Source organism: Lithobates pipiens, unplaced genomic scaffold (assembly GCF_037356315.1).
Source record: "Lithobates pipiens isolate NorthernLeopardFrog02 unplaced genomic scaffold, aLitPip1_a1.2 Scaffold_8, whole genome shotgun sequence".
In the NCBI taxonomy this organism is placed as follows: Eukaryota; Metazoa; Chordata; class Amphibia; order Anura; family Ranidae; genus Lithobates; species Lithobates pipiens.
Window position 1 is genome coordinate 372183281 of NW_027507903.1, and position 13856 is coordinate 372197136.

At 42.4% G+C, this 13856-nt stretch overlaps 1 protein-coding gene across 2 annotated transcripts in view; it reads right to left on the minus strand.

The window, feature by feature from the left end:
• Positions 1-13856, minus strand: part of LCP2 (lymphocyte cytosolic protein 2) — a 398083-nt gene that overhangs the window by 275144 nt on the left and 109083 nt on the right. The window contains exon 4 of one of the 2 annotated variants that reach the window (XM_077473571.1): positions 2803-2865. The exons of the other annotated variant lie outside the window; for it this stretch is intronic. Within the exon in view, the coding sequence (XP_077329697.1) occupies positions 2803-2865 (63 nt within the window). The remainder of the gene's footprint in view (positions 1-2802; positions 2866-13856) is intronic. 2 annotated transcript variants of the gene reach the window in all.

Here is a 13856-nt window from a genome sequence, read left to right on the forward strand (position 1 = left end):
TGAGAAATCCCAGCTGATCACAGAGGTATTTTCTGGCTAGGAACAGCCTGTTATTTGTTTATGCAAATCCAATTCAAGTTCAGCCATACAAATGTATGGCTGAATTCGCATCGCACAGACATCGCATGTGATCGGCACAGCATTGCAGTGAGAATCACATGCGGTGTCTGTGTTCACAATAGTGTGAACCCAAGCTTCCAGGCCTTTTCATAGCTCTCTTATATACTTTGCCTAAGCAATATTTGTAGTGTTTCATAATGCCTAGCTATTCTATGCAATGCCTAGGTAAAGTATATAGCAAAAAAAAGTAAAACATTTTATGTTTTCAGGACTCTCTTTTCATATTTTGTGTAAGCTATATTTGTTGTTCTGCAGAATGCCTAGGTATTCTATAGAATGCCTAGATACGTGAAAATTGGATGGACATTTCATACTTTGCCATAAACATCACACATTCTATATAATGCCTAATGCCGGCCATACACGGTTCGAATTTTCGAAAGAATTTTCTTTCGAAAATCGTATCTAAGAATTTTCGTATGAATTTCGCACCATAAGTGGGCTGCAGCAACAGCCGATTTTCGTGCGGAAATAAAATTTGAGGAATCGGACATGTTGGACATTTTTTTAAAAACGAACGATTTTCTAATCAATGATGGGAGAATCGTGCGAGATATGTAATAAGAAAAGAAAATGTACGGAGATAAAAGAAAATTTACGGAGAGAAAAGAAGATTCCCGGCCAAGAAAATTCTTTTCTGTAGCAACATGAGGTGAAATTGAAGGCTTGGTCGGCCGAATTTCGAAAATCAATGGTGGCGCCATCGGATCACAAAAAAAACAAATTTTCTGATTTTGAAAAGAAAAATTTGTTCGAAATTCGACCGTGTATAGCCTGCATAAGGCATTATATAGAATGCCGGTATTTCAGACTTTGCTGGCAAGCTGCTTGCTGTGAGGGCACTGAACAGGAGGGAGGGGCCGGGAAAAGAGGAGGATTGGGGTTGCTCTGTGCAAATCCACTGCACAAGGTAAGTTCAATAACATGTTTATTATTTTATGAGGAAAGAGAACTTACAGCCACTTTAAGTCAGCGCCACTGACCCTCGCCTTCTAAGTTCCAGTCCTTGTCTCTCCTTCCAGCCCCCAGCCTCCTCCGCCACTGTCATCAGTGAACAGTGGAGACCAGAAGGAAGCACAGCTCAGGACAGAGGGCGGGAGGAGGAGCTGGCCAAATAAACTTTTTATATTAAACCGCAGGTGATTGGTTGTTAGAACACAGGGTGATCCTAAGCAACCAATCACCAGCTTGCTAATATGAAAAGTCACTCTGCCAAGTCCCGCCCTCTGTCCAGAACTGTGCTGCCTCCTGGTCTCCACTGTGGAAACAGGTAGGACACTGTGCTATGGGAGGTAAGGGCAGAGTTTACTGTTATAGAAAAAAGGGGGGGCAGAAGACACCACTGTGTGTGTGTTGGGGGGTGGTGATGTGAAGGGGGCAGAGGACACTGTTATAGGCAGGGTCACCCCATAGCAGTGTCTTTCACTACCCTTCACATCACCCCTCACCTGCCCCCCCCCCCCCCCTCCATCCCTGCATTCTGAGCGCAACCTAGTCTTAAACCTTGCATTCTGAGTGCAACATACTCCTGATCCCTGCATTCTGAGTGAAATCCACTCCTGAACCCTGCATTCTGTGCGCAATGCAGTCCTGAACCCTGCATTCTGAGCGCAACGCGCTCCCAATTCCTGCATTCTGAGCATGACATGCTCCTGATTCCTGCATTCTGGGCTCAACACACTCCTAAACCCTGCATTCTGAGCGCAACTCACTGCTGAACCCTGCATTCTGAGAATAATGCACTCCTGATCCCTGCATTCTGAGAATAATGCACTCCTGATCCCTGCATTATGAGCATAACACACTCATGATCCCTACATTGTGAACACAACGCACTAATGATCTCTGCATTCTGAGCACAAAGCACTCCGGAACCCTGCATTCTGAACGCAGCTCACTCCTAATCTCTGCATTCTGAGCATAATGCACCGGTGAACCCTGAATTCTCTGCATAATGCACTTGTAAACCTTGCACTCTCTTGTTATACTTATTTTTGTTCTGAGTAAAAATATTTTATAAAAAAAAAAAAAAGGATCGGTCTCACTGTCTTTTTTTTGGGGGGGGGGGGGGGGAATGGGGCGACACTGTGCCTGGTGATCTTCGACTTCATCAGTGTTGTTCAAGTACATCTCCATCTCTTGCAAAAACTTTTTTTTTTTAAAGTCAGCAGCTACAAACACTGCTGACTTTTAATAAGGACACTTACCTGTGCAGGGAGCCCATGATGTCAGCCTCCGAAGCCGATCCGTCCATCGGATCGGCCTTCAGGCTTCACCGCCAGTTTCCTATTGCACATGCGCGAGTCGCGCAGAGCTTCCTGAATGGCCCCTTCGTCTTCTGGGACACACACAGGTCCCAGAAGGCAGCAGGGAACAAGAGGACGTGACACACTGGGACACAGCAAGGCTGAGATAGAAGTGCACAAGGTACATCATAAAAGATAAGTAAGAAAAGAAATATCCAAAATCGAGTGGTGGTGGAGGGGTTGTCTTTCCTTTGAGACAATGTTGTAAAAGTGGATGGAACTCCACTTTAAGTAATGATGAAGTTATTACTGAATAAACAGGTTCTTCGCAGAAATGGAAATAAGTGATCTGGTCCCGTGAGAGCTGAGATAGTTAAAAAAAATTGAAACACTTTTGACAGTATTTATAAGCATCAAAACCTGCTATAGAGCATACCTTGGAAAAAAGACTTTCTTTTCCTCTTTTTTGTTTATGTCCTGTTGAATTCTTATTAACATTCTAAAAAGAAAACAAAAAATACTCAGGTTAACTCTGTACTTTACTATACTTTACTTTAACTAACTATACATATAAGCATGCGCTGTTATATATGGTAACTTAAGCATCTCCCTCATCCACAAAGTTTTGTCAAAGATTATGATATATTGAAATTAGCATGAACTGCTATCACATAAGTTACCCTCAGTGCCTCATCCATAAGCATTTTACATTTTAAATAGCATGTCTAAATATACCCCGATATAGATAGAAGAGGTAAGGCTGATCTGCTTCATCAATAGCTGTGGTTGTCTTTATTACCATGTCAAGGGCATACAAATTAAACATTAGTATGATCAAAGGTACTGTAATTACATATTACTTACAACATTCTGGTCAGTAAGAAAATAATTTACATCAATGCTAAGCCATGCTTTAAATCAGAGCTATGCAATTAGCGGACCTCCAGCTGTTGCAGAACTGCAAGCAGGGGCGTCTTTAATATTGATTGGACCCTGGGCAAAACTTTTCTTGCCCCCCCCCCCCCCACTCCCCCATGCAGTTTTTCTCTCCACCTGCTCTGAGACATACAATAAATAGTAGCTAGACTCAAAACCAGTTTACTGAATCGGATAAGGCAGCTATCGTGATTGGTTGACAGAGGTTACAGTGTATCATTACCACTCACTGACTGGTTGCTAGAGGTTAAAGAACACATTACAGCTCACTGGTTAGTTGCTAGAGATTACAGCACATGAGTTCTGCTTGACTGGTTGCTAGAGATTACTGTGGATATGACCTCAGGGGGCATGATACAGATATCAATGCCACTGGCCGTCATTATTTACATTGAACGTCAACGCTATTTACATATGAATGCCAGTAATTTACTTCTAAACAGAAGGTCTGCGGGTAAGTCATCTGTACACAACAATAGGGCAGAGCTGGGCAGCATTAGTAGCAGCACTTCATACTGATATATTGGGACACAGCACGGGACTAACACCTCAAGGGGCGAGGGAAGTTAAACCAGGATAGTTGGCAAGTATGAGGCAGCTGCTTTGGGCCCCACAACAATGACAGGGCCCAGGGCAGCTGCCTCTTTTGCTCTGTCTTTAGAACGGCCCTGACTACAAGTCCCATGGGTATAGTAAAACTCTGACAGCCACAAGAATGACAGCCAGAGGCATGATGGGACTTGTAGTTTTAAAACAGCTGGAGGTCCGCTAATTGTGTATCTCTGGTTTAAATAAATGTAAAGCACACCCCAACTCTCGCCAAAAATAGGACAGGAGAGAAATTGAAATAAGAAATATATTTTATCAGATAGGTAAGTATCCTGGAGAAACATCTCCATAACATGAATATACAGCCAACAACAAATAAATGTAAATTATATTCACAATTAGGTTACAATTTGGATTAGTTACAATTAGGATTTTAACTGGCTATCATATGAACTCCAATTTACTTTCATAAGACCTCCTATTTACTTTCCATTAGCAACTGTTCTTATTTACACACAAAGTATAGGTATTGTGTTCAAGAGAACTAGTGGCACAGTGGTGTAGTGGTTAGCACTCTCACCTAGCAGTAAAAAGGGTTGCTGGTTCAAATCCCAACCACAACATAACCTGCCTGGAGTTTACATGTTCTCCCTGTGCCTCTGTGGGTTTCCTCCAGGCACTCCAGTTTCCTCCCACAATCCAAAGATATTCAAGTAGGTTAATTGGCTTCTGTCCAAAATTGGATTGTGGGCTTCTTGAGGGTAGGGACCAATATGAGTGTGCAATGGATAGGGACAATTGTAGACACTCACTCAGGTTGGACTGGTGTCTTTATTCAACCTTACTAACTATGTAACCATGAAACAAAAAAAAAGTCATATAATAAATATGTATAACAGCTACAAGAAGAACCAAAGTCCTTTATACGGTATTCGTTATTATCCTGTTATTAGTTACCTGTTTGTCCTGCTATACTGTATGTCTAATTGCAATTTTCAGATTCAAACTATTGTTACTGACAATCAACATAAGTTTTAAGTTCATCAGATGAACTTGTCCAGACAACAAAGCTGTCATCAGACACATTGGAACAGTAGCATAAAAAAATAAATCAAATGCTCTTAGGTTTGCACACTACTGGGCATAACATATCCCCATTGCCACTCCCTGCAGTTTCCAATTACAAGGGTGGATAGTGCATACATCACATTTTTATGATATTCATCTAAACAATGACCCGCCACCTCAATAACACAAGGCACGGGACGGGCATGCTCGTGCGTGCCCCCTGCATGGAAATGCAGAATCACATATATATATATATATATATATATATATACGTGATTCTGAGCAGCCGGCCCACAGTCAGCAAGTGGTTGAAAAAGCTTCAAACCCTTTTTGAAACAACCTCCTGCATTTGCCACAACCATTTCCTATCGAAGACAATTTCATATTTCACAACTATTAAGAAAAGGATCCTGGGGTGTGCATGCGCGACTTCTGCGGGACCGGCTGCATGTCTGAGTAGCTCCGCTCTACTCAATCTGTTTAGCCTGCTTCCTGGGGCCAGTAACACGCACAACTCCACAACTACCTCCAACACCCCCAGAATCACACTGTCCATGCCACTAAAGAAAAAGAAGAGTAGGAAAGAGAGTGTTCTCTGGAAGAGTAGCAGAATGTATTTTGGGATGTCATTTTTGCTATTTACATGCTATGTGTTAGAAATATCTTATAAATTGACAACTTTGTGTAAAACAAAATGAGTTTTAATTTTTTTTACACATTTTCCAAAAACGTCTGGAAAAAAATTAACCATTCAAAAGACTCATTATGCCTCATAGATTATACGTTGGGGTGTTTGCTTTCCGAAATTCATTTTGTGGGCAATTCCATTGTCCTGGTGCTCCAGGGCCTTCAAAATTGTAATAGGTGGTTGAGAAATTAGATGAGTAATTTTTGCTTGTAGAACGCCTGAATGTGCTACTTCAATGTTGGGCCTTTGTATGTGGCCAGACTGTGTAAAAGTCTCACATATGTGGTATCACCATAGTCGGGAAGAGTAGCAGAATGTATTTTGTGGTGTAAATTGTTGTATGCATATGCTGTGTGTGAGAAATAACCTTTATAATAGGGCAATTTTGTAAAAAAAAAAAATCGTAATTTTGCAAAGAATTGTGGGAAAAAAATACAACTTAACCACTTAATAACCGCCCTATAGCCGAATGACGGCTTCAGGGCGGTTTCTTAACTGTGGGAGGCCATCATATGACGTCCTCCCAGAATTCCGCTCTCGCGCGCCCCCCTGGGGCGCGCACTCGAGAGCATCCGTGACCGCATCACGGATCACGGTAAACGGCCGCGACGAGCCAAATGACGAAGTGATCACTTGTATGACGCCGGTTCCTCCCTCCCCCTCTCTGTACTGATCGGAACAGCGGAGGGGGAAGAGATCGGTGTCAGCAGCGATGTGGGCTGCATCTGCAGTGCCCACATCGCTGCTCACCGAAAATTAACCCCTCAATTCCCTGCAAATACTCTGCAATACCCTGCCATTACTCTGCATTACTCTGCAATACCCTGCAATACCCTGCAATACCCTGCAATACTCTGCATTACTCTGCATTACTCTGCATTACTCTGCAATACCCTGCAATACTCTGCAATACTCTGCAATAGTCTGCATTACACTGCAATACTCTGCATTACCCTGCCATTACTCTGCAATACCCTGCCATTACTCTGCAATACCCTGCCATTACTCTGCATTACTCTGCATTACTCTGCATTACCCTGCATTACCCTGCAATACCCTGCAATACTCTGCAATACCCTGCAATACTCTGCAATACCCTGCAATACCCTGCAATACCCTGCAATACTCTGCAATACTCTGCAATACTCTGCAATACTCTGCAATACTCTGCAATACTCTGCATTACCCTGCAATACTCTGCAATACCCTGCAACGCTCTGCAACACCCGCCAATACCCTGCAACACTCTGCAATGCTCTGCAACACTCTGCAATGCTCTGAAACACCCACCAATACCCTGCAACACTCTGCAATGCTCTGCAACACTCTGCAATGCTCTGAAACACCCACCAATACCCTGCAACACTCTGCAATGCTCTGCAACACCCACCAATACCGTGCAACACTCTGCAATGCTCTGCAACACCCTCCAATATCCTGCAATGCTCTGCAACGCAATACTCTGCAACGCCATACTCTGAGATACCCAGCCATACTCTGATATACCCAGCCATACCCAGCCATAGTCGGTGATACCCTGCAATACCCAGCCATAGACACCCCCCCCCTCCCGCCGCCCTCCGGTGCTTCTACCGACTCGCCAATACTATCAAATCCAGAATCTTTTTTTTTTTTTTTTTTTTTTTCAGGCTTCCCAGCTTAGAGGTGAGATGCGGGGTCTTATTGACCCCACATCTCACTGTAAAGAGGACCTGTCATGCCATATTCCTATTACAAGGGATGTTTACATTCCTTGTAATAGGAATAAAAGTGATCAAAAAATTTATTTTTGGGGAAAAAAATGTCAAACTAAAATAAATAAAGTAAAATGAACAATAATTTTTTTTTTTTTAAAAGCGCCCCTGTCCCCATGTGCTCGCATGCAGAAGCGAACGCATACGTAAGTCCCGCCCACATATGAAAACAGTGTTCAAACCACACATGTGAGGTATCGCTGCGTACGTTGGAGCGAGAGCAATAATTCTAGCCCTAGACCTCCTCTGTAACTCAAAACATATAACCAGTAAAAAAAAAATTAAATCGTCGCCTATGGGGATTTTTAAGTAGCGACGTTTGGCGCCATTCCATGAGCCTGTACAATTTTGAAGAGTGACATGTTAGGTATCGATTTACTCGGTGTAACTTCATCTTTCACATTATGCAAAAATTGGGCTAACTTTACTGTGTTTTTTTTTTTTTTTAAGCACAAAACAGTTTTTTTTCCAAAAAAAAAGCATTCGAAAAATTGCTGCGCAAATACCGTGCGAGATAAAAAGTTGCAACGACCACCATTGTATTCTCCAGGGTGTTTGCTAAAAAAACATATATAATGTTTTGGGATTCGATGTAATTTTCTAGCAAATAAATGATGATTTTTACATGTAGGAGAGAAATGTCAGAATTGTCCTGGGTGCTCCAGAACGCCTGATGGCGCTCCCTGCATGTTGGGCCTCTGTATGTGGCCGCACTGTGTAAAAGTCTCACACATGTGGTATCGCCGTACACGGGAGTAATAGCAGAATGTGTTTTGGGGTGTAATTTGTGGTATGCATATGCTGTGTGAGAAATAAACTGATAATATGACAATTTTGTGAAAAAAAAAAAAAAAAAAAGTAAAAAAAATCTTGATTTTGCAAAGAATTGTGGGAAAAAATGACAACTTCAAAAAACTCATCATGCCTCTTACTAAATACCTTGGAATGTCTTCTTTCCAAAAAGGGGTCATTTGGGGGGTATTTGTACTTTTCTGGCATGTTAGGGTCTCAAGAATTGAAATAGGCCGTCAGTACTTCAGGTGTGATCAATTTTCAGATATTGGCACCACAGCTTGTGGACTCTATAACTTTCACAAAGACCAAATAATATCCACCAATTTGTACTTATTTTTACCAAAGATATGTAGTGGTATAAATTTTGGCCAAAATTTATGAAGAAAAAATTACTAATCTGCTAAATTTTATAACAGAAATGAAGAAAAATTAATTTTTTTACCGAATTTTCTGTATTTTTTCTTTTATAGCACAAAAAATAAAAAACCCAGCGGTGATTAAATACCACCAAAAGAAAGCTCCATTTGTGTGAAAAAAAGGACAAAAATTTCATATAGGTCCAGTGTTGCATGACTGAGTAATTGTCATTCAAAATGTGAGAGCACCGAAAGCTGAAAATTGGTCTGGTTATTAAGGGTGTTTAAGTGCCCAGTGGTCAAGTGGTTAAAAAAACTCACCATGATTCTTACTCAATACCTTGGAATGTTTACTTTCTAAAAAAGGGTCATGGGGGGGGGGGGGGGTATTTGTACTGTTCTGACTTGTTAGTGTCTCAAGAAATGAGATACACCTGATGTACTAAAGGCCTGATCAGATATGATCAATTTTCAGTGATTGGCACCATAGTTTGTAGACTCTATAATTTCACAAAGACCAAATAATATACACTAATTTGGGCTATTTTACCAAAGCTGTAGCAGTATAAATTTTGGCCAAAATTTATGAAGAAAAATGACTAATTTGCAACATTTTATGACAGAAACAAAGAAAAAGGCAGTTTTTTCACCAAATTTACAGTCTTTTTTATTTATAGCACAAAAAATTAAAAACCCACTAGTGATTAAATAGCACCAAAAGAAAGCTCTTTTTGTGTGACAAAAATAGCGCAAATTTCATGTGGGTACAGTGTTGCATGACTTAGTAATTGTCATTCAAATTGTGAGAGCGCTGAAAGCTGAAAATTGGTCTGGGCAGGAAGGGGGGTGTAAGTGCCCTGTATTGTGGTGGTTAATCACTATGTTAAAAAAAAAACCTTAAAGACCACTCGCTCCCACAAAACTACAGACCGATATCGGTCATTAACAATGATTTAAAAATCTTTAGTTTAGCTCTGGCTTATAGGTTGGCTGGCATTGTCGAGACTTTGACCTCTTCTGATCAATCAGGGTTCACTCCAAATAGGCTGATTACTGACATTTTCCGTTTGGCTCTAAATGTTATCCAGGACGCTAATCTTCAGCCTGGACATTGATAAGGCTTTGATAGAGTGCAAGGCCAGAGCACTTATTCTCAGTCCTAAAATATATGGGCTTCAAAGACAAATTTTTAATGAGTGTACAGGCCCTGTATCACTACCCTAAAACTAGAATGAAACTTCTGTGATGCAACTCTGAGTTTTTCACACTGGGCAGGGGCACTCGTCAGGGATGCCCCTGACGCCTTTATTGTTTGCCCTAGCCTTGGAAACCTTAGCAACTGCTATTAAACAAAACCTCCGGATATCCGATGGCAATTTATTCACCATATTATCTAAATTTTCCTCCGTCTCTGGACTTACGGTAAATGTGACAAAATCTACTACTCTTCCCATTAATCTACCCTCTGCTCAGTGTGAGACACTCCGGAGTTCCTTTCCATTTCAATGGTCAACTGACAAAATCCCCTATCCTGGCATCTATATCACACCACAATGGTCTGCCATCTTCGCGGCGCACTATCCAGCATGTGTGTCCCGACATCGAGCCTTGTTTAAAATCTGGAGCTCCTACCGCATCTTGTTTTTGGGGAGAGTCACAGCGGTCAAAATGACCCTGTTACCAAAACTCCTATATTTATATAGATCCCTCCCTATCAAAATCCCCAAACCCTTTATTGATAAGCTGCAGCAGGACTTTAATAGATTCCTCTGGCAGAACAAAAGGCCCAGGTTCTCCAGACACATCTTATATAAATCGCAAAATACAGGGGGCTTAGGTCTACCAAATCTCTGGCTTTATTTCTTAGCAGCCCGATTTTCCCAGATAGTTCAGTGGAATATCCCAGATATATTATTTGAATCCATCTCCATCAAACCCTATTCCCTCCCATATATACTATGGTGACCCACCAATTCTATACACAATATTACATCCCACAATTCCATAGTGACTTACTCTCTCATCCTCTGGAAATGATATAAAGATAAACTTCGCCTGATTTCATCAGCAACCCCAGGCTCGTCCTTTTTAGAGGAACCCTTATTTGCCATAGCATTTGAACTTCCGGATAGTTTCTCATGGTGGATATCTAACTCCCTTGTTACATTAGCTGATCTCCAACTTGGTGATACATTCGCCATGTTTGATCTCCTCCACACGCAAAAACAAATCCCACTTAGAGAACACTATCACTTTATATAAATAAGACACTTTTTTATATCTCCCACTTTTCTACTACCCCATCTTCCCTCCTACATCGTTTGAACAGATCTGCCGTGACTCCCCCAGAGGCAAGGGCCTTATATCGGTTCTCTACAAAACAGTACTGGCCTCAGGTTTCTCGGGTGAACCTCCATATAAAAATAAATGGGAAACTGATTGCGATGCACAATTCTCCCCAGAGGACTGGGACACAAAGGACTGGGACACAATGCTGGATAACTTACGCAAAGCTACTAAAATCATTGGCAGTTCGAGAAAATGCCTATAAACAGGGATACCGGGGGCCGCTTTGATCTAAGGCTGCAGCGCTCCCGCCTCCTCCTCTTTTTTGTCACACACAGTGGGAACGCTAAACAAAGGACAGGCTCGTGTGATAGTAGATTGAATATGTGGTCCGTCTATCACACAAGCTGGTCTAGGGGGGCGGGACCTTGTTACAGAGCCGCCGACAACACACAGACCCAGCTCCGTGATACACAGCTAGAGATGTCCGCTGTGTATGTGATCAAGAGCAGGCTATGGTAAGTCTGCATTCATAGGCACAGTGAGGCCACATTGATGGGCACATTGAGGCTGCTATTTGGGCACAGAAAGGCTGGGATTTTGGGCAGTCAGGCTGTGATTTTGGGCACAGTGAGGCTGCATTGATGGCACAGTGAGGCTGCGATTTTGGGCACAGTGGGGCTCCGATTATGCACACAGTGAGGCTGCGATTAAGGGCACAGTGAGCCTGCATTGGTTGGCACAATGAGGCTGTGATTATGGGCACATTGAGGCTGCATTGATGGCACAGTGAGGCTGCGATTATGGGCACATTGAGGCTGCATTGATGGGCACAGTGAGCCTGTGATTTTGGGAAGTCAGGCTGCAATTATGGGCATATTGAGACTGTATTGATGGGCACAGTGAGCCTGTGATTTTGGGAAGTCAGGCTGCAATTATGGGCATATTGAGGCTGCAATTATGGGCACAGTGAGGCTGCAATTTTGGGCACAGTGAGGCTGTGATTATGGGCACAGTCAGGCTGAGATTATGGGCACTGTTGAGACTGCATTGATCTCTTGTACCATGTCTGCAGTCTCTGAGGGAGTTTGGAGAGGAGTCAAGAGTGGGTGTGCTACCAGGTTGGGGATCATGGGAGAAGTCAGATGTGTGTGGACTGTGGAGAGGAGACAGGATAAAACCAGAGCCACCAAGTTGGAGCCGACTGATTGAGCCCTGCATGGTGCACCTGAAAAGAGGTCAGTGACAGCGCCGCCAGGCCAGTCTGAGGGGGGGGGTCACTGATGTAAGAGGGGAGTAAAAACAATAATGTAAAGGGTCACTGATATAAAGGTTTCCCCCTTATATCAGCAACCCCCCCCCATTTACCTTAGTGGATTCTGGTCACCCCCCCCCCCCTCACGTTCCCAGAGTTCCTGGGGTCCCCCTTGATGATTGACCACTGTTAACTGGAATTTTATATATATATATATATATATATATATATATATATCCCTAGCCCTATGTGCTTTCATATCTGTCTATACATAATACACTCTCCAAATGCGCTTTAAAATGCATAGATTTCCTTTTCATGAACAAGAAAATAATGACGTTGTGATTTTGGGGTGTTGTAATAATGCTCTGGGGCTGGTATGACATTTTTTCCAGGGCTGGTTTATATTCCCAGTCCGACTCTGCCTATAAGGTGCTGACTAGATGGTATTACACTCCTTCCAGACTCCAAGCTATATTTGCTGGAACATCTGGACTATGCATCAGAGGCTGCCAGCTTCCAGACTCCTTTAACTACTTAAGGACAGCCACACGCCGATGTATGTCGGCAGAATGGCACAGCTGGGCACAATTACTTACCTGTACGTTGCTCTTTAAGTGCCCAGCTTTGGGTCAGGAGCGCGCCGCCACCGGCGTGCTCCCGACCTGATCCTGAGCTCCGCGATTCCGTAACACCTACACTGCCCCCTAGTGGTTAACTCCTTCACTGCCATTGTCATTTACACAGGAATTAGTGCATTTAAATAGCACTGATTGCTGTATAAATGACAATGGTTCCAAAAATGTCTCAAAACTGTCTAATGTGTCCACCATAATGTCGCAGTCACAATAAAAATCGCTGATCGCTGCCATTACTAGTAAAAAAAAAAAAATATTAATAAAAATGCTATAAAACTATCCCCTATTTTGTAAACGCTATACTTTTGCACAAACCAATCAATAATCGCAATTTTTTTTACCAAAAATATGTAGAAGAATACACATCGGCCTAAACTGAGGAAAAAAACGTTTTTTTATATATATATTTTTTGGGGATATTTATTATATTAAAATGTAAAAAATATTGAATTTTTTTCAAAATTGTCACTCTATTTTTGTTTATAGCGCAAAAAATACAAACCGCAGAGGTGATCAAATACCACCAAAAGAAAGCTCTATTTGTGGGAAAAAAAGGACGCCAATTTTGTATGGGAGCCACATCGCAAGTCTGCGCAATTGTCAGTTAAAGCGACGCAGTGCCGAATCGCAAAAAGGGGCTTGGTCCTTTGGCTGAAAATTGGTCCGGGGCTTAAGTGGTTAAGCACATATTTTGGGATTGTGGGTTACTCTCTCCAGTGTGGAGAAAAGTGACTGCTGTCGCTTCTGCGATATCGGGCATCCCCCTACAGCTCGTGACCTCAATGTGTCTGCTTGGAGCATCAATCCCAGGTATCTTCTGTAAGGAGGAATGTCTTATACACACTATCTGCATATTCACCTTGTGGGCCATTGCTCTCCGTTGTAAGACCCCCGCAGTACCCCTATCCTCCATTCTGCACAGAATAGATACGGTCACGATAATGGAGAGGATTTTGTACACCCTGCAAGATAAAATACACCTGTTTGACCGCAGATGGGCCACGCGAAAAGCCCACAGACATATTTTGCTATCACCAGACTGACCTCCTCTCTAGAGTGCCGGACCTTGCATGAGCAATGCCTTCAGGTAGTACTCCCACCTACGTCTTTATATCTCTGTCTAGTTTGAATAACTATGAATCAGTTTTTTTTAACAATTGTCCTG